The sequence below is a fragment of the Argentina silus genome (genome assembly GCF_951799395.1).
Source record: "Argentina silus genome assembly, chromosome: 20".
In the NCBI taxonomy this organism is placed as follows: Eukaryota; Metazoa; Chordata; class Actinopteri; order Argentiniformes; family Argentinidae; genus Argentina; species Argentina silus.
Genome location: NC_139674.1, coordinates 10,801,588 through 10,826,771, shown reverse-complemented (window position 1 = coordinate 10,826,771; position 25,184 = coordinate 10,801,588). Strand labels below are relative to the sequence as shown.

General features: G+C 49.6%; 2 protein-coding genes across 2 annotated transcripts in view; one reads left to right on the top strand and one right to left on the bottom strand.

Annotated features, from left to right (window-relative positions):
- snd1 (staphylococcal nuclease and tudor domain containing 1) overlaps window positions 1-25,184 on the bottom strand; it is a 159,730-nt gene that overhangs the window by 78,595 nt on the left and 55,951 nt on the right. The gene's annotated exons all lie outside the window — the stretch shown is intronic.
- Window positions 7,293-10,194, top strand: lrrc4.1 (leucine rich repeat containing 4.1). The gene has a single exon (XM_083692112.1). It carries the CDS (start codon window positions 7,296-7,298, stop codon window positions 10,152-10,154), a length of 2,859 nt encoding a protein of 952 aa, XP_083548238.1. The 5' UTR covers window positions 7,293-7,295; the 3' UTR covers window positions 10,155-10,194.

The following is a 25,184-nucleotide window of genomic DNA, read 5'->3' as shown; positions in this document are numbered from 1 at the left end:
AAGGGGGTGGAGGGAAGAGAGATAGAGAGACAATCAAGACAACAGAAAAAATATAGAAAGCTAGAGGTGGGGAGGGAAATCAGGAGAGGGGTTAGGGTTAGAGGGAGAGACAGGTAGTAAAAGAAAGAGAGAGGTGATGTTGACGTTGAGAGACGGAGGAGGGGGGGGGAGACCTCCCAGTTCCAAACATGTGAAACTAAGCTTTTGACCAAACAACCTTGTGTGAGGAAATGCAAGTGTAAGTAATTCGACCCAAAAGCTTATCTCGATAAATGGGAAAACATGCGCTGAATCCATGCATACGTAAGTGTCTTATTTACTGCAGCAAACATATAATCTACCCCATCCTCTGCATATGATTGGGTAGAATGAAAACCAGAGAGAGGGAGATAAAAAGAGAGAGAGAGAGAGAGATAGAAACCACCTCCACTGTACGTCTCTGCTGCAACAGCAGGCCTGTGATGGACTCTGTCGTGCAGTCGCGCTGGTGTGCGTGCGAGTGTGAGGGTGATTTCATGACAAATGGAAAAATCCCTGGCACACGTTTAAAGCCTTCGCCAGGGTAGCAATGGCAGTGTGTGTGTGTGTGTGTATAATCTCTACTGGAATTAATTCCTGGAAATTGAAATGAAAATGGGAAAAGAAATGTCCGTTCCCTGTCCTCTTCTCCAAGGTCAGCAGCGTAGACAGAGAGAGAGAGAGAGAGAGAGAGTGTGTGTGTGTGTGTCTGACAACACAGCAGTTCCTGTCTACGGGGCCAGAGATTGATTTCCCCCTGCCTCTGAGAAATAATAATAAAAAAACGGACGGATTGTAAGCTGAAAGTCTGGAGAGTGTGTGTGTAAGGGTGTGTGTGTAAGAGTGTGTGTGTAAGGGTGTGTGTGTGTGTGTAAGAGAGTGTGTGTGTAAGAGAGTGTGTGTGTAAGAGAGTGTGTGTGTAAGAGAGTGTGTGTGTGTGTAAGAGAGTGTGTGTGTAAGAGAGTGTGTGTGTAAGAGAGTGTGTGTAAGAGAGTGTGTGTGTAAGGGTGTGTGTGTAAGAGTGTGTGTGTAAGAGAGTGTGTGTGTAAGAGAGTGTGTGTAAGAGCGTGTGTGTAAGAGAGTGAGTGTAAGAGAGTGTGTGTGTAAGAGAGTGTGTGTGTAAGGGTGTGTGTGTAAGAGTGTGTGTGTAAGAGAGTGTGTGTGTAAGAGAGTGAGTGTGTGTGGGAGAGAAAGTTTGACGCTGGGAGGGGTAGAGTGCGTGTGTGTGTGTGAGGGGGGGCAGGCTAAGCACTGATGAGAGAGCAGACACTAGGACCTCCCTAGACACTGGAGAGGTGGAGAGGAGGAGTACGCGCGCGCGCACACACACACACACACAGGCACGCACGCACGCACACACACGCACACCTAGATGTTCCCAAACACAAGTGCTAGAACATCTCTTAAAACCCACACATCCCCAAAATAGAGCAGCCTTCTCCTCAGGAGAGTACACACAGACACACACACACACACACACACAGACACACACACACACACATACAGACACACTCCCCCCTAGCACGTATACATTACACTCCACTCAAATTACCCAGACAGCACACCAATCCTCATTGCTGGCAAGGTCTGTGCAATGACATTCAATTCATTAGATCTATCACTGTGTGTACATTCCTATAATCAGATTAGCATTAGTGGTAGACTGCAGGACATTGGTCCTCTCTCTCTCTCTTCATCTACGTCTCTCTCTTGCTCTCTCTCTCTCTCACACACACACACACAGCTGACCTACATGCGACTGGCCGTATCCCAGATTCGCCGTGGCTCTCGCCCTAGGGCCTGGGTTCTGTGCCGCGCTGCGCTGTGCTGCGCTACACACACACACACACACACACACACACACACACACACACACACAAAACGCTACCCTTGAACACCGACTGACTGACAGACCCGCCGCGCCAAATTGGGTCGCCTGGTGCCCACAAACCATGCCCAACGCCCCTTCTCGCCTGGGCAGCAGGCACAGGGGGCCCAGGGCATGGAGGGGGCACAGAGTGTCATTGCGGTAAGATGACATATGACAAATCATCAGATCTCTCCCCCGCCCCCCGCAACCATGCCTCCCGGGTGACCACAACTCAACCAGGCTCTCTCTCCATGTCAAGCCACACACTTGGGAGTGTTGGATGTTTTTCACCATTTGTTTTTTCGACCACAACCGCAGAAGCTGAACAGCGAGGCAAGGTTGTTCTGGTTCACTTGACTGTGTATGAGGACTACCAGCACAAAGTACCCTGTCCACAACCTGTCTCTCTGGGTCGCTGGACCTTGAGAAAACCTTGCCACGACCTGGGGGGGGGGGGGAACCGCCAACTCCATGTCGGCCATTTCGGGTCAGCACGGAGCACGGAACTGAGCAATGAGGCCATTTTGGGTGAAAGCTGCGCGAGTGTGGGGGAGCTGAGAAGCAGTCGCGTTGCTTTTTTTTTACTGAGGTAGCAGACTGTCAAAAACGATCATCCAAATGAGTCCGGGACAGGCATTGGCACCGGTACAACAAAGAGCAGCCTACCAGGCATGGGGGAGGGGGGGGGGGGGTGTCATTGAGGGTCGATGCCTTCATTTTTGGGTCAGGGGAGCCTCTGGACTGTCTGTCGTTCCAACGCAACCTTACCATCCTGCGTCGCTGACCCATGAAATGACCCGCATAGGACTCCAACACATGCACACACATGCGCACACGCACACACACACACACACAAATATATATCCAGGAACATATACACCCCTGCCAGCGTGCGCACACACACACACATTAGTATACACACACTCACACAACTACATTTGGGCTTGTGCCATTATGACAGCCAGAGAGACAGAAGGTCAATTGACATTGCAAGCTGATGCTACCATGTGCATGGCGTTATGCAGTTTGGAACAGTGTATGGGGACACACGACGCTTCATAGAACCATCAAACATGTTTTAGCTCATACAGATAGACTTACTGAGTTAATTGACTGGAAATCTGCAAGTGAAATACTGCATACTGCCTTATATGGGGGAATCCCTACGGAACATGAAGAGAATATTCTTTCTTCTTTAACAGAGGAGAATCCCTATACTCCTCTGGGTGTTTTCCCTGTATCGTGTGGTTCATTGAAGCCCATTCGTATTCAACAGTCGCAGTGTGGTGTTAACTGAAGGAGAAAAAGTGTGTGTGGTTCTAGCTGTGTCCTGAGCTCATGGGAATACTGCTCTACAGGCATAGTGACCTTTTCTGACTAGTGAGCGTGCATGCGCAGGCGCACACACACACACGCGCGCACACACACACGCGCACGCACACACACACCTAGCTAGCCAACGCTGCAGTCACGGTTGGCTCCAGACCATCAATTACACACACTGCTTTAATGGACGACCGGTTCAGTGCATATCATTGAGCGGGGTGGGGGGGGGGGGGGGTCGGTGCTTTTCTTTCACTGTGGGGGGGGGGGGGAGGTAGAAGGTAAACCAGGTCTTGTTTTCTAACACGCAGCTGAATGTGACCTTTACCATTTCTGCCCCCCGGAGCGATGATTTCCTCAGGAACCAAATGGAGGGTCAAAGCTGCCTGCTTAAGCCTCTCTAATCATCAGGACAGACAGAGGCGTGTGTGTGTGTGTGGGGGGGGGGGGGGGGGGGGCTATCGGAGAGGTCTGAAAAAACAGGTAAGGAGAGATATTGAAAAGACCTGAAGATATTGAAGAGACATATCCATTATCATCAACTCCCGAAATCACCCTTGTTTATGTAAATGATCTGAGTATATGCACTAGCCACCACTGTTTTCTTGATTTTTGTCTCGATTAATTAACAGTCTGTGATTGCAAAATCGATACAATCTTCACAATGAACTTGAGGTTAGCAACCAGTCTGTGAATAAATACTAAGCAACAATTATTTATTTTTTTATTATTATTTTTTTTACTCATGCTGACTTCACTGCTCTACTGCGGTTACGTATGTTACTGAAGCTTGACGAAGGACCTTCACTATGCTGTAGTAGAAGTATGTTGTAGAAGCAATGGATGCACACATCCTTAACTCTCTCTCTCACCTCACTCATTCTCTCTCTCTAGTAAGAGAGCCAAAGCCAAACCTCCAGGCACTCACAAGAGGAGACACAGTTTAATCCTCGGAGGAGAGCAGGAGAGTATTCTCTAACGACGCGTGGAGACACGCCTCCGCCGTGCCCCTCAAAACACTCTTAATCCGACTGGGATGAGAGATGGCCTGAGGCTCCGCTACGCACGTACGCACACACGCACACGCACACACGCACGCACACGCACGCACATTAAGGCCTTGTACAGAGGCCTGGTCTGCACAGTCCCGCACAATCAGCACCCCGCCAACCGGGAGCCTCCCGCGGGGGGGCGGACAACCGACCAATCACCATTCACTCTCACATCAATTTTTGCCTTTCCCAAAAGAGAGGAGAGAGAGAGAGAGAGAGAGAAAGCGAGCGAGAGAGAGAGAGAGAGAGAGAAGGAGGGGGAGAAAGTGAGACAAAGCGAGAGAAAAGGGGGAGGGGGAGGTAGATTTAGAGTGAAATCATTCATCAGGGTGTGTGTTTATCAATGAAATCTGAGCGGCGCCCCGCTCCTGCATTTCTCTCTATCGACAGTCATCTATCTCTTGCCGCCTTAAAAAGATTCCTCAAAATAGTGTTACATTTTCCCAAGGCCCACAACGCGCACACACACACACAACATCAACATTAGCCCTGACAGGAGGACATGAGGACAAAAAAGGAGAGAGAGAGAGCACATGAAAAATGGGGAGAGGGGAAAAAGGTTAGTAGACAGAGGCAAAAAGAGGAGAGATAGAAAGAGAGCTGGAGCAAGCGAGCCGGCTTGAGTGGGACTGGAGAGAAAACACAGGGGTGAGAGAGCAGGGAGCAGAGAGAGAGAGAGAGAGAGAGAGGGGGCGGATGAGTTAATGCACAAAAACACTGCATCAAACCAATGCACTGCTCCGAGCGGGATGCGTCAGCAGTACATTCACGTTCTCCACTGAAGGACAAAAGAGGAAGAGAGAGAGAGAGAGAGAGAGAGAAAGAAAGAGAGAGAGAGAGAGAAAAAAAAGAGAAAGCGAGCAAGACTGAGAGAGAGAGAGAGAGAGAGAGAGAGAGAGAGAGAGTGAGTGAGTGAGTGAGTAAGAGAGAGAGAGCAAGCAGCCTGTCCCGGCTCCCTGCCTGCTACCACAGCGACGCCAGAAAACGCCGGAATAACCGGAGCAGCAGGATTATTACCAGGGCTGTGGGGGTTAAAACCTATTTGCCGTGGGGACAACGTTGCCTGTATCCCCCCCCCCCCCCTTTTGCCTGGGCAGCCCGTTATTCCTCTAAACCGGGGAGCGAGAGAAAGCGGGAGAAAAAAGAGAGTCCAAGAGAAAGGAGATAGGACAGCAAGAGACGACACACTAAAAGGACTGAGCGCTTTTAGCTTGGCCAACTACCTCAGGACACTGCAGAGGCTGAGGAGGGAGGGAGAGAGAGAGAGGAAGAAAGAGAGAGAGAGAGAGAGAGAGAGAGAGGAAGAGAGTGAGAGAGATACAACCCCACCACTCTCTCTATTGCTGCTACAACGGATCCCTTTCCACATCGACACTGCTGTTAACGTCACGCCTGTACACCCGTTTGCCCGGCGCTTTTCTCCTCTCCTTTTCCTCTTTTCCCATTCCACGGAGCGTGAGGGAGAAAGGAACAGCGCGAGGAAGACGGGAGCCGAAAAACGAGAAAAAGAACGAAAAAAAGATAGAGGCTCTATCGTCATGCTGGTCTTGCTGCTGTTGCTGAGCTGATCCACCCCCCCCCCCCCCCTCACCCGCCCCCCCACACACCTCTCTCAACCCTGCTACATCTCCCCCACTCCGCACCTCCCCCCCTCAACCCCCCCACCACCACCCCCGAAGAAATTGACGGATTATTGGGAAGTGCGCGGGAGGCAGGCTGCAGCTGCTATGTGTGTGTGTGTGCGCCGCTGTGCGAGTGTGTGGTAATGGTGTGAGTGTGTCTTCTGCTGCTGCTGCGCCGGAGCCGGTTAAGAGGAGAAATAAGCTAATGACGGCAATGTATGTCGTGTAGCCTTTTCAACCCCGCCGAGCGCTCCAGAAACCAAGCGGACACGACGCCACGGTGAGAGAGGGGGGCTGGACCGACCGACTGACCACCAAAAGTGAGCGGAGAAAAAGGAGGAGGGGGGGGGCTGCTTTTTTCCCCCTCTTTGCTTCTCACCCCCCAACCTCAAACAAAAGGGGAAGAACATTTGAAAGGACTGTGGAATTTTCATTCTTCTGACTTCTCCTCAGACCCTCCCCCCACCTTCTGTTTTTTTTGTTGTTTTTTTTGTTTTTTTTTGTCCCCCCCCCCCATTCCTCTGCCTTGGGTTTTTAGTGTGCGGAGAGAGAGCGATTGTGTGCACGCTCGTTTGTGCTATGGAGACTTGGGGAAGGCGTCTAGCGGAGGAATCGAGCGTCGGTTTCCAAGGACAAGCGGGAGAAGAGGAGCTGAGGGCAAGCGAGGGAGGGAGAGCTGCTTTGGGAGCCTGACTGGATTCCTACCCGTCTGAAAAAAATAAAAACCTTGGAGGGCCTTCACATATTTTGCTTTGGATGCTCCTCGTGTGGATTTATAAAAAAAAAAAAGAGTGCATTTTGGCTAAATCTTCATTTGATCTTTCTTCACTGACAGAGCAGAAATAAAAGGCTTTCATTTCTGCTCCTTGGATGTATACCTGTTTCAAACACTCCAGGTCGTGTGTGATTGCATAAAAAGAATTTTAAAAACAATACAAGGACCTGTAAAAAAAAATCTTGAGGTAGGTGTCTAGGGTTTCAAACCCTATTTGCATCAATTTTAGCGCTTCTATCTTTTCATCTCGTAATCAATAAGGTTTTTTTTTGGGCTTATTTTTCTATCCTGTTCTAACCCAACACACACACACAGACACACACAGACACACACACAGACACACACACACACACACACACACACACACGTGTTCCAGAACAGCCCACTCCCTTCCCTACCCTCCCTCCTTGAGTGCTGTTCATTCAGAGTCTTGCTTAATCCAGGGTAGGGCCAGTCCACTCCCCGCTACTCAGACCCTCCTCCACTCATCCTTTCCAGCCCCCACCCCCCTGGTCCCCCTTTCCACCACCAACCAACCAAACAACCAGCCGACCGACCAACCACCCCCCTCCCCCAACATCCCCCCAACCCCCGCCCTCCCCCCGGACGATGCTGAATTATGAACGTGCCACATCATGAGTCTCCTGGGGCGGGTAGCTGTGCGTCGAGCCAGGAAAGCCGCCCTGCTCTGTGTAGTGTTCCTCATGGTGCGAGCGTGGAGCAGCGCCTCGCTGGCTCTGGCGGGGGCGGTGGCAGCGGCCCCAGGGCCTCAGGGCTGCCCGCCGCAGTGCTCCTGCAGTAGCCAGCTGGGCAAGGTAGTGTGCACCCGTCGCGGCCTCGTCCGCGTTCCTCCGGGCATCCCCGGCAACACGCGCCACCTCAACTTGATGGAGAATGCTATTGAGGCAGTGCAGGCAGACTCCTTCCGCCACCTGCACCATCTGGAAGTGCTCCAGCTGGGCCGCAACTCCATCCGGCAGATCGAGGTGGGAGCCTTCAACGGCCTCACCAGTCTCAACACACTGGAGCTCTTCGACAACCGGCTGACGGTGGTGCCCAGCGGGGCTTTTGAGTACCTGTCCAAGTTGCGGGAGCTGTGGCTAAGGAATAACCCCATCGAGAGCATCCCCTCGTACGCCTTCAACCGGGTGCCCTCACTCATGCGCCTGGACCTGGGCGAGCTGAGGAAGCTGGAGTACATCTCCGACGGCGCTTTCGAGGGCCTGCACAACCTCAAGTACCTCAACCTGGGCATGTGCAACATCAAGGGGGATATGCCCAACCTGAGCCCTCTCAAGGGGTTGGAGGAACTGGAGATCTCCGAGAACCTCTTCTCCGAGATCAAGCCGGGCTCATTCCGGGGCCTGGCCTCGCTCAAAAAGCTATGGGTGATGAACTCACAGATTGGCGTGATCGAGCGCAACGCCTTTGATGACTTATCCTCATTGGTGGAGCTCAACCTGGCCCACAACAACCTGAGTGCTTTGCCCCATGACCTGTTCGCACCACTCAGGTACCTGGTGGAGCTCCACCTCCACCACAACCCCTGGAACTGTGGCTGCGAAGCCATGTGGCTGGCGCGTTGGCTGAGGGAGTACATCCCCACTAACTCTACCTGCTGCGGGCGATGCCACGCGCCTGCCCACATGCGGGGCCGTCAACTGGTGGAGGCGGACAAGGTGGAGGGCGGTGGGCTCCAATGTTCGGCCCCCTTCATAGGAGACGCGCCGAGGGACTTGAACATTTCAGCAGAGCGTGTAGCTGAGCTGAGATGCCGAACGGCGCCCATGTCTTCTGTTCGCTGGCTCCTTCCCAATGGGACAGTCCTGACACACGCCTCAGGCCACCCACGGATATCGGTCCTCAACGATGGCACGCTCAACTTCTCCAATGTCTTGCCGGCCGACACGGGCACCTACACCTGCATGGTGTCCAACGCGGCCGGGAACTCCAATGCTTCGGCCTACCTCAACGTGAGCGCGGCCGAACTCAACACGTCGAACCTCAGCTACTTCACCACGGTGACTGTCGAGGTCCTGGGCCCCACCACTGAGATGCCCAAGCCCAAGACTACAACCATGACTGCTGCTGCTGGGGCCAGGGGGGCAGGAGGTGGAGGAGGAGGAGGGGGGCCAGGTGGCCCGGGGAGCACCACCACCACCGCCTCGCCCTCAGTCTTTCAGCCCGTCTTCATCTCCACACCAACCGTGCTGCTTCAGAGCACCAACAGCCTGCCGGGCGGGGCCAGGCCTTCCCCCGTGCCCGCCTCCAAGGCCGTCACTGCAAAGCCGGGCAACACTAGTACCAGCCTGGACGAGGTGATGAGGACCACTAAGATCATCATCGGCTGCTTCGTGGCGGTGACGCTGCTGGCCGCCGTCATGCTCATCGCCTTCTACAAACTGAGGAAGCGCCACCAGCAGAGGAGTACGGTAGCAGCTGCCCGCACCGTGGAAATCATCCAGGTGGACGAGGAAGACCTACCGCCCCCAGCCTCAGCCGCTAACGAGGGGGTGCTCTCGCTGCCCGAGATACGAGACCACAACAGCATCCACAAACTGGACTATATCAGCCACAAGTCAGACTATGGCTTCAACATGCCCAAAGCCGACTACAGTATCCACAGGCCCAAGCCAGACTACACTATTCACAAGCCCAAGGCTGAGTACACCACCTATAAACCCACAATGGACTATAGTATCCACAAATCCACAATGGACTACAGCACTCACAAATCTACACCGGATTTTAGCATTCATAAACCAAAGGCTGAATATAGCCCATTTAGACCGGATTATAGCATTCACAAGCCTAAAGCAGACTATAGCCCCTTCAAACCTGACTACAGCACTCATCCGAAACCTAAACCGGACTACAGCCCACTCAAAGCGGATTATAGTACTCATCCAAGACCGAAACCTGACTACAGCCCCTTCAAACCAGATTATAGCACCCAACCAAAACCTAAACCTGACTACAGTCAATACAAACAAGACTACAGCACTCACCCAAGACCTAAACCAGATTACAGCCCATTTAAGCCCGACTATAGTACTCAGCCCAAATCCAAACCAGACTACAGTAGCCACAAATCCAAACCTGACAACAGTACCTACAAACCCAAGTCAGATTACAGCCTCCACAAGGCCACACCACCGGACTACAGCGCTTTCAAAACCGACTTCAGCACCCACAAACCGGATTACAGCGTCTTCAAATCAGACTACAGCCCTCACAAAGCAGACTACGTCAACCAGAAACCCCAAATGGATTATAGCCCACACAAAGCGGACTACAGTCCCCACAAGGTGGACTACAGCACCCTCAAGCCCAAATACAACACCTACAAGCCAGCTGGACACGGGGCTAAATGGACAGAGAACAACATTGGGAACTCTCTCCCTCGAACCTTGCCCAGCACCATCACAGCACTCCCTGAGCCTTTTGTCATAAAAACTCACACCAAGGAGAAGGTGCAGGAGACTCAGATTTAGAACCCCAAAAGCCCCAACACCCCCGCCCCCCAAACCCTGTCCCATAGCCCCACCCCCTCCTCATAAATACATGCAATAGAATGCACAACGAAAAAAAAGGACAGGAACTACTTTTTGTACAGAGTGCAAAACTTAAAAGACTTTCTTGATTTCTTGTTGTAAATGCTTATAAATAAATATATATATGGAAAATTGAAACTACCATGGTCTGGTGATAGAGAAGCATATTATATTAAAAAGAAATAAATTGAAACTATTTTCTAACTTGTAACTTCTATTTAAAAAGACGAGTTGTTTAAGATGCTGTCTTGACTTTGACAAATGAGGGTAGTCTTGTTTTAAAAATGGGGGCATTCTGTGTGATTTTTCAACCATGCTACAGAGAATGCAGTGAAAAGAAAAAAACATTTATACCGAGAAGACTTTCTTTAAAAAACAGAAAAAAAAGGTCCCTGTTGATCTTTACAGGTTTATCTTGTAAAAGCACCATGAATTTGTACTGTGCCAAATGTTATAAATGCAATAAAAAGGATTTTTGGAAGAAAAAAAAGGAAACCGTAGAGAGAGATGTTTTTTTTCTTCTCTCCTTTCTCCTGGCGTACTGTAGCGATCAGCCAAATGCTTTAGACACTGCAGTAAGACTCTGCAGCTATACCTTAACCCCATGTGTGCTGGATGACTCACGCAGAATGAATCACGGTGCAGAAGTGCCTGATGCTTTTTTTGTTTAAAAACATGTATTTAACACTTTCTATACCTGTATAATGAGGGGGTCAGAGCCAGTTGGGTATGCTATCAAATTAGCCAGTGACATGGTGCTTAATCAAGGTGTGGCTGACTCAAACCCTGTGCTAGATTTGCCCAGTTTTTCTTGAAGTTCTTCAAATGCGTCAAGATCACAGACAGGTTCCTAAGGATTGCTACATACATGGCTATTTGAAGTGTGTTGAACAGTGAAATGTATGAGACTGCACCGCTGTCATAAAATCCTGCGTATATTAATGGAGATGGAGAGGGCAATATGCTTAGGTTGATGTAAGGTGATTGTTTTTATAATCGACATGCCTCGTTTTAATCATACAGAGTGGAGTCTTGCATTAGGCGGCTAATGTGAGTACAAGAGACAAAAGCAGGTGAAATGTCATTTGAGAGAGTGTCTTACACTAGTAAGTATGCAAATCTCCACATTTCTCTTTTCATTGCATTCCTAGCTGTTGTGCCTTCATCAATCAGTGAGGTTTTACGGTGACAAATGTTTGGGGTCTCGCTGTTAACTGTGTTAACATTCTTCATCTTCAACAATATCCCTCTCAATCTTAATATAACCCCCCCAGCCAAGACAGCCTCCTTTTTGATGGGGAGCTGGGTGCTTTCTCTGTGGCTCTTTTGCTGTAAGAGTGGCATGTCAAACAGTGGTACATTGTTTTCTACCTCAGCATGCTGGTTTCAGCAGAATGTCAAAGCAATAACAACTTGACAGAGCCTAGAGCGCCCAAGCTCATTGAAATGCAACAAAAACAACTAAATAGAGATCGGGGGAAATATTATAGAGCAGTCCAAAAAAAAAAAAAAAAAAAGTGTTTCTGGGCATATTGCTAAAGCGATGTCGGCACAAATGATTCAAATTTGATTGGATGATAATTGGCACGGCTGCAATAACGCCCCTTGCATAAAAAATAAATTAAAAAAAATCTCCCAAAACACAGCTGAGCTGGTTGGGGGGGGGGGGGGGGGGGGGGGTCACTGCCACCCAAGTCAATGACCAGTCAAGCCAAGACCCCCGTAGCCGTTTAACAGCCACGCTGTCCCCCCTCTTGTCAGCGGTTTACGTAACCGACTCTGGGACAGTGAAGGGAGACGGGTGGAAGAGTGCCTGAGAGCGCTCTGGGCTGCTGCTTTTGTTTTCCATTGTGGCCTCTTTATTTGTTTATTTGTGATGGTGAGAGAGAGGAAAGAGGGGGGGGGGGCTATTAGAAGGGGGGCACCACACTGAATCACGCAGAGCAGAGAGCTCAGGAGCAGAGAGGGCGCTTTTGATGTGCTTAACCTGCAGTATGGGCCTGTCAGAGGGGGAGAGTGACGTGTGTGTTTGTGGGGGTGACGGCCTGTTCTGGGAATTTAGAAACAGAGATGGAAGGGAGGAGGGGTTTAGTGAGGAGTCCCTCCGCAACGCCAAGAGACAGTGGAGGGCAGGGAGAGATTAGGAGGGAGGGTTTGTGTGAGGTTTCACCCACACACACACACTATTTATTTTGCCACACAAAAACAAAATCTCTCACCCACACACACAGGTACACTTACTAAGATTACCACAAACTATATGCACATTACCACTGAGCTGATAAGTAGACTTAAATCTCTCAAACACACACACAAATACTTAGATTACCAGCTACATAGCTCAGCTCAGAGACAGTCACTGTGAGCACACAAACACATTGTAAGACACACACACACACACACACACACACACACACGCTTACTAACAAACAATCACAGCCAGTCAACCTCAAACACACACAGAAGCATACATGTGTGCAGTGTGTCACAGCTTCTGCCCTGAAAGCTCTTTCCCTCCTCCATCCTACCAGGTTAAATATAACCCTCTGCAGTGCACAGAGGGACATCATCGCTGGTCACTTAGGCAAAAAAATAAATAATAATAATCAGATATTATCAAATCAAAACACGCCTCGCTCTCACGCTCTCTCAGTTTACGTTGTTGATGACTCATGGCTTGCCTTAAGAAAATGAGCTATTTTTTCCCCAGGTAGAGAGAAGACAGATGTGGGGCACATCTGTATACAGTACATATGTGTGTGTATGTGTGTGTGTGTGTGTGTGTGTGTGTGAGAGAACTATATGTAAGTGCCTGTGTATTTTGTGTGTGTGTGTGTGTGTGTGTGTACGCGCCTGCTTCTAACTGGCGTCGGCAATGATTGATGAGAAAACAGGCATATGCACTTCCTACCAACCCCATTTAGTTTGTAGTGACCGGCGCTTGGAAAAAACGTGGCGTTGTTCTTGCTGTAGCTGTTTATGCAGAACATCCCTTTGACAAATGGAACTGGGGGGGAAAAAAACACAGAAAAAAACACACAAAAAAACACTGTCTTTCCCATCGTCACTGAAGTGCACTGCATGTGAGAGCTAGGTCTGGAGAGAGAGAGAGAGAGAGAGAGAGAGAGAGAGAGAGAGAGAGAGAGAGAGAGAGAGAGAGACAGACAACAGGGAGGGATTGGAGGGGGGACTAAGATAAGGGTATCAGAGATAAGAGTATCTGACATTCAGATATGAGAGTGGGGGAGACGGACAGACACCCACTCAGAAAGACAGACAGAGAGAGAGTAGAAGGGAGACAAAGACGTAAGGAAAAAACACACACACAGCATGGTAAGTAAGACAATGCAGAGATCGGGGGGTTTCTTGGGCGGTCTGAGCGGTAGCTACCGTGCTGTGTCGTGTTGTGCCGGGCCACGCTTTAGCTACGATGTGCCGTAGTGTACTGAGCAGTGAGCTGACGCGCCGGGGGGGGGGGGGGGGGGGGGGGGGGCATTGTGCAACAGTCAGGGGCAGTAGAGGGCTGTCAGGCGGCGTCGGTGTCCACAGTGACAGGAAGGCCTGTCTCCGTCGGAAACGCTCACTTCGTGTGGTTCATTAGCAATTAGGAAGCCATTTGGAAAGAGGAGCATGCAGCATGCACCCAGTTAGCCACAGCTCAGAGAGCCGAGGGAGGGGGGGGGGGGGGGGGGGGGTAAGCATGTTTATGAAAGATAACGTGTTTGTGAAAGATGAAATGGAAAAGAATAAATAAATGTCAAAAACAGAGTGTGAGAAGGGAGGAAGGGGGGGGGGGGGAGGGGGAGAGAGAGAGAGAGAGCTTACTGAACATGATGCAAGAGTGCCAGCTAGAGATGGAATGGGGGATATAGTTCCTTGGTGACTGGTGAGCTGCGCCACTGGAGGTGTGGGGTGGTGGAGGTGGTGGGGCATTACCGTGGCGATGGAGAGCACCGTGAATAAGACACACTGATAGCAGTAATGGACTGAACCACTAGGGGGCTGAGAAGAGGTGGAGGGTAGTAAATGTGATGTGATGTACAGTGATGATGCTTCTGCTGTGTGTGTGTGTGTTTGCATTGTACTGTATACATAAATCCAGAATGATCAAGATGACATCGCATTAAACAACCAGGTCAAAAAAAAAACGTTTTATCGCCAAGGAATGAATTTATGAACAGCTGTACGGTACCTCTTGTCCTTTAGAACACAGCAGACAACAACCGCTAACCACATGAAGGACATACGACAATCACATTACATTATAATACTGGAGCTTTTCATACGCCGACATGGACCAATCAATCAATCAATGACAACAAGATGACTGTTTTAGAACATCCTCTGCCATCCATATCTGTTCTGCATCCTAGTTGATCCATGAATAAAAGACCACGTTAACAGCAGGAGCTATTCTAGGAGCTTGGTGTGTGTGTGTGTTTTCTGAGAGCTCAAAACGCACGCTGCTCAACGGATAGGGAGTCAATATGACTCAAGGATGCCGTTTGGGGCTAATGCCAATTACTGTGTTGCTGCAGCTATGTTGAGGAGTTAGTGCTTTATCCCTGCTATTAAAGATAACTAGAGCTGGGTGTTGTCCATGGGGGCCTAGGGAGACAGTGGTTGAAGGAGAGGTAGGAGAGGAAAGGGAGTTAAGTGGAGAGAAACCAAGTGGTGGCGTTGTTTTTTGGAGATAAATCACAGGCTGGGGTGGAATGATTGTTTGCGGTTCGGGCTGAACATATGGCTTGTTGTGTGATTGGTTGTTTCAAAGTTCCACAGATACACCCAGTTGTTGTTGTTTTTTTTCAAAGGATTTCCATCGCAAAGAGAGAGAGAGAGCCGCTCTGTCGTTTTCATGATGCCAAAAGAACGCCATTCAATTTGCAATGAAAGAGGGGGATTTCGGGACCGTAAACCAATTTGTGGGCAAACTGCTGACGTTCAAATTTACCCTGACTTTGTAACTCCAAACAAGTTCAAAGTCAACCTGGTGGTTGGAACTATTTTTGGTCTAGGTGTGTGTACAGATTCCTTCAGGGAGGGTTTATTGCCCTTCTCATGGGTGAAAAACGTTGGCGTCTCTATTTCCTTAGTGCCCAGAGACAATAGAGGCTTGTTTTTATGACCCCTGTCCAGTGGTTGAGGCTGGGGGGGGGTGGGGGTTCTGTTCTAAATCATGTCCTTCTGGTGTAGGAGCTGTCAGAGGTATGGACAGAAAGGGACGCAGGGGCTCAATTAGAGGAAGGTAGGTGTACACACACACACACACACACGACGGGAGTATGAAGTCACCGGCCATTAATTTCACTGCTTTTGTCCAGGTTTACGACTTGAACAGAAATCATGTCCATGGGCTGCAGCATCTCACAGGCTACTTGGTGCTCCATCAACCGCAGTTGAGACAAACACACACACACGGGCCTGCCCACAATCATATAGGTCTATACACAGGCACGCGGACACACACACACACACACACACACACACACACACACACGAAAACTCTTGGTCTGTCTGGGCATTAGCATGTATCTCCACAGGTCTGTTCCCCCTGGTTTGCAGAATGGATTTTCCACAGCCATATTTAGCCTCTCCGTCGTTGACGCGCTCTGCGCCGCCATCCATTTCAACGTCAAGACCTTCAAATGCAGGCAGGGCAAATAAGAGACTGGGAGAGAGAAAGAAGCTCTCCCTCTTTCTCTCCCTCTTTCTCCCCCTCTCTCTCCTTTTTGTAACCAACCTTACCTGTGTAAAACAGCCCGAAGACATGTGTCTTTGTGAGGGAAATGGAGGTCTCGGAGGCATAAAAACATATACAGAGGGGAAAAATCGTGAAGATTACTTCATTTGGAGATTTTTATTTTTGTATTTTTTTAGGCGGAGGGGAGTCTGACAACACAGCTCAGGCGGTGCTCTGGACTTCAAAGAGGGGGCAGAGAGAAGGGGAAATTAAACAAGGTAGCTACTTAAGGCTGCGTGCTATCAAAGCCTCTCTGATTCAGCGTGTCAGAGGAGAAGCAGCACGGTGCTCAGAGAAATGGGTGGGAGGGAGGGGGGGAGAGACGGGGGGGGGGGGTTGAACGGGAAGAGAAGACGGAGAGAGAGTTGCACTCGTTCGACTTAATCGAATGTAAACACATACGTTTGTTCTTCTGAAAAGGCCAGGTGGAATGGAAGTCAGGTGTATTGAAATACTGACTTGGCAATGCAAGAAAAGAAGAGACTGAGAGACGGCGGTAAACTAGAGTCTATGAAATGTGTTTGTCAGCTTGATAACGTCTTCATGTTCTTTGATGCTTCAGCTGCTGTGGTGATAGCATCTGTTCCCATGAGAACATCCATTCACCCGAGTGATCATTTTTAGGCTTTGACTCAATATGCAATACGATAGAACAACCAATGTGGTGTGTGGGTCTGTGTCTATATATCAACTTCTAATAGTTCACTGGGGTCAGCTGTGATATTGCAGATCAATAGGGAATAGCTCTGCGGCGTACGACACAGACTAAAGCACTGCATTATGGGATTTGGAGTGTCTATTTTTTCTTACGGCTGGCTCTTTGTGCTCTTATTTAGTGGGACCATTTAGAAAGCTATAGGGCTGTGCTTAATTACTTCATGTAAATGTAGTAAAAAGATGGATACAAATCCAATTTATTGAAGATACAGCAAGGAGAGTGCTTATCGTGAATTCACGGGCCCGGTTTTATGTGAGGGCCTAGGCGCCGGTCCCAGTGTTCTCTTTTAATGGACCTCAAATAAATACGGCCTTGAAAACTGGCTGTTTAAAACACAGTGAATACTTAATCAAAAAATAAAAAGGGGGGGGGGGGGGGGGGGGGGGTTGTACTGGCCCTTTCATGTCCTAATTCTGACGCCCAGAAAAATAAATCTGTGCACTTTTGACAAAGCACTCCAAACTGCAAACATGCAAACATACGCACTGCAGATCACGCAGAGTGAGAAAGAGCAGAGCAGACACATTGGCCACTGAGGAGAGAGTGAGTTAAGAACACAAACAGACTAGTCACAGATAAAAAAAGAAAGAGTAAATTTGTAAATTTCAAGCCTAAATGTGCTGTGCGTGTGTGTGTGTACACTTAGATAATATTCAGGCATCGTTGCAAAGAACAGAAACAAGCTTATACTCTCAATTGCTCTTACACAGAAAAAAAAGGCATGCATGCATACACACACACACATGCAAGGGTATTTCTGTGTCTCATGTTCTCTACCCATGCCTTGCCTCAGAGGGGATTTAACCCCAGTGAAGGACATTCTGACTGAGGGAGAGCTGTGTGTGTGTGTGTGTGTGTGAGAGAGAGTGAGTGTGTGTGTGTGTGTGTGTGTGTGTGTGTGAGTGTGTGTGTGTGTGTGTGTGAGTGGCCTGGCGGGGCGAGGGAGGATTTGAGGTGACCTTGCGTCAGTCTACCACAGTGCAGTGCCACCTCTTCCATCACACCTAATCAAACGGTCTGTCCAGCAGAGACAGGTGCCAGAGAATACCAGGAACTGAACAACAGGAATTAAGGATTTTTATTTATTTATTTATTTTATTTTGTTCTCTCAAATGAGGGTCAGGTCACACTGACTGCACGGTTTCACCCAAAGCCGTTAAGAGCGAAGACATTAATCCGACATCAGGCACGATGGGCCGGAACGGAACTCGAACCCACGACCTTGAGAGTTACCAACCCCCCCCCCCTTGCTCCAACCGACTGACACACCTGAACCGGTACAGTAAGAGCAGGCATCAGAACCACCGTGACAGAAACTAGAGCACAGTGAGCCCAACAGTACAGTGTGACATCACAGTCTCACAGTGTTCCGGGTTGGAACTGGGTCGAAGCACTGGAGCGAGGGGAGAGGTATGCTGCACGCTGAGATGAGACAGAAAACACATACCTCCCCCAGTAGGGGGCGCTACTAATTAGAAAACCTCTCTCTCTCCTCTCACCATCTCATCCCTTTATCCGTCTAATTAAACAGGAGTGTGCGGTGATCGGAACATCAAAGTTGTGTGTGTGTGTGTACCGCCATAACCCAACGCCAGGTCTTTCAATTAGGGCCCTGCCATTTTAAAAGACATGGCCTTTTTCTAATCACTGTGGAGGGCCCTGGAGGCTTTCTGACATCCCCCCCCTGTCGCTCAGGGTAGTGGGGTGGAATAATGTGCACACAAACAGACGAAAAAGCACGCACACACACACACACACACACACACAGACGCGCACACACACACACACACACACACATACACACAGGCATGCACACACGCGCACACACACCCACGCTGATGTTCAGTATGTGGGAATGGTAAAGGGTGTGTGTCGGGTAGTAGGCTGCAATGGCATGGATTATCCATTCTGCAATCGCTTAAAGAGAGACAGAGAGGGATTGGATTGATCATATAGTTTTTCCAACCTCCTCCCTTTGGGGCTTTGTGTTTTTGCTCACCCTGCACACACTGTTGTTTTTTGGGGGGGGTTTTAACAGCAAACCAATTGTGTCTTTTCCATTTGTGCAAATCCACTAAACTAACCTGACAACGAGGAAGCCAACCAGCTGCTGTGGGGGTTCGATCGGTGCTCGTCTACGGGAGAAAGCGGCGTGTGAATCCTCTCGGTGAGGTAAAGTAGGACAAATACACCCCCTGTGGTAGATATTGATAAAGACATTGACGACATGTTGTGAAGACCGGACCCCCCCCGGTGGGAGAAATGCTTCTACAGCAGGAGTGTGAGCTGCTCCAATCAGAGGGCTGCAGCCTCCTAGGAGAGACTAGGGAGGGTGTGGCCACACAGCCTGGTGTGTCTGAGGAAACCCTCCTTCTCTGGCGGAAAGACAAATCAAAAGGAGCGGTGGGGAGAAACGGACGTCTTGAGACGAGACTTGAGACGAGACTTGAGACTATTGAGACAATATTCAATTCGATATGGACAGCACAATAATCCATGGGCACTCAGGAGAGTCACAACATGGAGAGCTGGGGGAGGGGGGGGGGGTGGAAGAGAGAGAGAGAGAGAGAGGTAGTTGAATCAGACAACTTGGCAAACACCTTCGCTCCTACTCTGCTGGCACCTTCTGCAAACTGTTTGCTCACAGCAGTACATCTATTATGAGTCCATTAGCATTGTTTCAGGAGATAACTCTGCCCGTGTGTGTGTGTGTGTGTGTGTGTGTGTGTGTGTGTGTGTGTGTGTGTGTGTGTGTGTGTGAGACGACACATACCTCGCAGCCAAGACAACTAGGCAAAACGACTGGCACAGAGGGGAGAGAGGAGCAATATGGAGCAATAAACACCTTCACTAACTTGTGCACACGTGTGTGTGTGTGTGTGTGTGGTGTGTGGAGTGTCTGAGAGTGTACCACTGGGTACCAGCCAAAAGCAAAGAGAGAGATGGAGAGAGAGAGAGAGAGAGAGAGACAAAGAAAGTAGTTGACAATGTTGATGCAGAAAGTGTTCCAGATCCACACACACACACACACACACACACACTACTCTGGTCTCAAGTTCTGCTGCACCCTAGACCATATTGCAAACATCTTCCTTTGGCTTTGATGCTTATTAAAATGGAAAGTAATGCAGTAAATTTGGTGTACACACACACACACACACATACACGATATGTGCTGTTGAACATCTCCAGTGAGGCATGAATAAGCTCAATTTCAGAGGCGCTCACTGGCAGGAGAGCAGTGCATGCTCCCGCCTTAATGTGCAGATCAGTGTAATTGAGCACAAATGTCAGCGTGGCCAAAGAATAGATTCACTCCTCTTTATGTTTATGGTCCCATTCTACAACAAGAGGCCAGTTGAGCCGGTGGCATGGGACGACGAGAGGCCAACCGGTAGGTAGGTGGGTGGGTGCGTGTGTGTGTGTGTGTGTGTGTGTGTGTGAGAAAGCGAAACATTCTGTATATGATAATGTCTGTACTTTTGTGAGACCCAGTGTGTGTACAGTATGTGTGTACCTATGGATGAAATACTGTGTGTGAGAAATGTGAGAGTGAGCTTTTGATGTGTGTGTGTGTGTGTGTGTGTATATATGAGAGAGCTAGAGTGAGACACACACACAGACAGTTGGGCCCCATGGTCAACTAAATTGGCCCCATGGTCGTAAAGGAGAGATGAGCTGAGCTTTATGAAAGGCCATATGCTTTCTCTTTCTCTTGTGCCAAATCCATTTGATGACCTCCTGGCCTGGTTTCAGCGAGGGGGACGAGTGGGAGGACATTCTCTCTCTCTCTCTCCCTCCACACAAGAGTTATGAGACTACCATGATCAAGAATACTGTCATCCCCAGTGATGATGTATTGATCAGTATGCAAAGGCGCAGCATCACCCACATAATAGTTGAGCGTGCGTACGGACACACACACACACACACACACTACGTATAAACATGTACACACACATCCCAATTCCAGGCAGTCCATTAAAATCTGTCCCCCTTCCCCTCACACACCCTCTCAAACCCTCTCAAGCCCTCCATCTTCTAACTCATCCCTCCATCCCCCCCCCCCCTCCCTCCCTCCCTAAGTAGCCCTGCTACACATTACAATGGCACTCAGTCTGGTCCGCCATTAATGAACAGTAATTGAGCCGCTGCGGCGTCCTGTGGTCAGCGGACCAGTGTGTGTGTGTGTGTGTGTGTGTGTGTGTGTGTGCAACACTAACATTAATAAAGCACCATTACTCATCACTCACCTGCTCCTTCTGCACTCCACACTAAACTAACCACTAACCCGGCCATAAAACGGACGCTACTTAAAGACAGGAGGATGAGGGAGTGTGTGTGTGTGTGTGTGTGTGTGGGGTATATCTCCAATATCAGTGGAATATTAATTGTTTGCATTTGTAAACTTGTATAAGCTGCTACTGCCTAAGCCTGGTCAAAGGAACTTAACAGCGCACCCTAGCGCACGCACACACACACACACACACACACACACACACACTCCCTCACACACACACACACACCTCTCAATCATCCTCTTCCTTGGTCTCTCTCTAGTCCACTCCCGTTAGATGTATCTGTGCTATTCAGAGTGAGATTCGCTGACACTGCAGCTGAGATTAGAGGCCTTTCTCTGGGGTGCAGGGAGCTCGACTTGTCCTGGAGCAGCCTGGAGAGGTCAGCCATTGTGCTGGGGTAAGCTGGCGCGGGATTACTCTCTTTTTTACTCTCCCTTTTACTTGCCCTCTCTCCCTCCGAAAGCTAAATCCTATGACTAGAACTTAGGGGAAAGGACAGACACACACACACACACACACACACACACACACACACACACACACACACCCAGACATGTACTCTCACAAACACGCTCTGCCACGTATACACACACACACACACTCTCTCAGTCATTGACGGGTCAATACCAGAAGGGCGGTCAGAGGGATGATGGGGAAACGTGTGTGTGTGAAATGAATAGAGGAGGAAGAGATAGTATGATGGGGAGAGAGAGAGAGAGACCATAAAAAGAGGAATATGAACAGATAGGGAGAGCAACAGAGGGAGGGAGAGGTTGGCTGTTTTCATGACGACAGCTGTCCTGTGAGTGTGTGTGTGTGTGTGTGTGTGAGTGTGTGTGTGTGAGTGTGTGTCTCTGTGATGGGTCCCAAACAGGCTGTTTGCACCAGAGCCAGGATCCCCGCCGACATAAACAGTCGCTGTGTCGTCATGGGAACCATCAGCGATCTTCACATGGGAGCCACTGAGTAATCACACAGACCCGCATACGCGCACGCACACACACGACCAAAGGAAGTACAAGTAAGGACAGACACAAACCATCCAGGTTTTATGCGAGACGTGAACGAGGCCCCCGTTAGCTGTAAATGTGTTGGTGGTGTTCTATTGCGGGAGCCCTCCCCCGGTCCCTGCTGCGTCACTCCCGAACACGCGCGCACGGCAAAGTTTCCACAAGAGCCTACTAAGAAGAGCAGAGGCAATGTTCCTGCCACAACAAGGCAACTCAATAGAATTGATTAAAAGATTAAGCCCCTCTAATGCTGAGTAGGGTGCAATATTAAGAGAGAGAGAGAGGGGGGGGGGGGGGGGATGAAATGTAGGGTGCAGGGACCAAGGATAAAGGAATGGAATGGAGAGAGAGGTAATCGTGAAAGGAGAGAGATTGAGAGAGAGAAGACAGAGAGAAAAGACAGAGGGAGAGAGAGAGAGAGAGATTGAGAGAAGACGGAGGGAGAGAGAGAGAGAGAGAGAAGACAGAGAGAGGGTAAGAAGGGAAGGTGAGTATATAATCGAGCTGTGGTGGCGTTAAATTCCCTCAACAATTACTACAATTATCACCGTAATCCCAGGTGCCATCCAGGGGCCGCATCAGACATGCTGACCAAGTCTTTAACGAGGGAGAGAGAGAGAGAGAGAGAGAGAGAGAAAGAGAGAGAAAAAAAAAGACAGAGAAAGGATGGGATAGAGGGACAAGGAAATTAAAAGGATGTGCTGATAGGGAGGCCAGGCAAGAGGGAAGGTGGACTCAAATCTGTGTGTGTGTGTGTGTGTGTGTGTGTGTTGGAGGATGAAAATAAGAGAGGTAAGCCATCCATAATTCAGCGGGAAGTGTGTGGCATCCTCCTACGGACCCGCCTCAGTAAAAGGTCAGCTCCTAAAACATTCTCTCTCTCACACACACACAAAAAAATCAATAAACTCCAGTTGAGTTTGCTCTCTAAGGGGAGCTTGTGTGCATAGGAAAGGTGTTTGATTTGGCCATGTGGAGGCCTTATGCGTCACCTGATGTGTGTGTGTGTGTGTGTGTGTGTGTGTGTGTGTGTTGGAAGGGCATTTCCTGGTTTTGGAAGGACATGGTGGGCTCTCACTGTTAGCACCTGGAGGCTGGAGAAAGAGAACGGGAGAGAAAGAGAGGGAGAGGGGGGAGGGGGGAAGGGAGAGCATCTCTGCGCCAAAGACACAGGGAAAATGTACCATACCATAATGCACAGAGAACTACGGACACACACACACAATGAAATAATATGGTACACACACACACACAATGAAATAACAGTACACACACACTGTATGAAATAAAAAAGGTACACACACACACACACGGACAAGGGCTGCGTCATCAGGAGCACCAGTACAGAGAAAGGCCTCCAGCAGGAACACACAGCCTGATTCATCTCCTCCAGTGGACACCATTGTGACTCCTCAGCCTTGAGGAGCTGAACACCGGTGGTCAAGCTCCCATCGGTAAAGAACCCAGGGTCACGTGTGCAGGAGTGATTCTTTATCCACACCAACAGCCTGTGAAGCCGGTTATGTCACGGCACGAACACAGAAGATGACGATGCGCTCGCCGAACTATCCAAACAGTCCCAAAAGCGATCTTCCGCCGTACAATATCCGTACCGCGGCTTTCCGTCGAGCAAACACAGGCCTGTCATACAACACAGAACGATAGGGATTCACAGCGAGCTCCGTCTCTGTTCACCGCCCCTGAGATTTAGTTCAACTCCCCGATGAATTACGGAGGTAAAAATAACCGGATTATTCATTCTGTTCTATTTTCGATGACTGACTTCTAACAGGCACCTTGCACAGTGTGGGACTGTTTGTGTATCAGCAGGGTGTTTGTGTGTTTGTGTGTGTGTGTGTGTGTGTGTGTGTGTGTGTGTGTGTGTGCGCAACCGTTTAGTAAGAGCTCAGGGGTGGGCGAACGTCACTCTGGAGAGGCCTGGGCATAGCCAGACGTCAGATGTGACAGAAGACTCAGATGTGTTGGGGGAGCCAGACAGAGAGAACATGATAGATTAGCCTCATCAAAACAGTACAGCTCCTGATGAGAGACACACACACACACACACACACACACACACACACGCACACACGTCTGTCTCTCGCAGGAGGCCGGGACATACGCAGGAGGCCCAAACACCTGGCTGCTGACGAAGGAGGGGAAGAATCAAACACATGCCCTCTAGAGGTCATTGCGCCTGGAGCCAGGGATGAAGCCACACACACACCCCCACACACACACGTGCACTCACCCACACACGTGCACACACACGTGCACGCACGCACGCCAGCGAGAAGAGAGAGGGAGGTTAACAAGGTCGTCGACCCTGTACGATCTGAAGACTGCCTCATAAAAGAAGTAGCTGCTATTTAAAGAGAAGCCAGATGAAGGGAGGAACAGACTGTGGTTATAATAATAACTCCACCGTGTCATAATAATAACAATAACTCCAATATGGTTATAATAATAAACCACCACATTAATAGCCTGACCCCTGACCCCCTGGAAGAAATGAATAGGATGGGACCAGAAAGAGAGAGAGAGAGAGAGAAAGGAGAAAGCAGAACAGAGAGAGAGAGAGAGGGGGGGGTAAGAGAAAGAGACAGAGGTAGAAAGAGGTAGAAAGAGAGAGAGAGAGAGAGAGGGGGGGGGGGGGGTAAGAGAAAGAGACAGAGGTAGAAAGAGAGAGAGAGAGAGAGGGGGGGGGGGGGGTAAGAAAAAGAGACAGAGGTAGAAAGAGAGAGGGATTTCTCCACAAACGAGCTCTTGTAGTGCAAGGGCCCAGCGGCAGACCCACTTCACTCTCCCTCGCTCAGCCCAGTCACTTAGCAACACACCGACTAGCTCCTAGAACCAGCACACAGAGAGAGAGAGAGAGAGAGAGAAAGAAGGGAAGGAGGGGTTAGTATATAATCAAGCTGCAGTGGTGTTAGGGAGAGAGAGAGAGAGGGAGAGAGACACATACACACACTGTGGAGTCACTGACCAACAACGCAAAAGTGCGGCAGAGAGCCGAGGGTCTGATGTGGGGAATAGAGGAGAAGGGGCGGAGCTTCAAGAGGCTGGGTGAACGATGCCGGTGCACGGGTTTAACTCAGAGAACTACCGTCTGTCTGTCTGTCCGCACAGGCACAGAAAAACACACACACACACACACACACACACAGAGCTAAGACTGTATGTCACTTTCTCCCCCAC

Excerpts from the sequence above, each read along its gene's own strand:
- lrrc4.1 (XM_083692112.1), top strand. The coding sequence starts at position 7,296 with ATGAGTCTCCTGGGGCGGGTAGCTGTGCGTCGAGCCAGGAAAGCCGCC.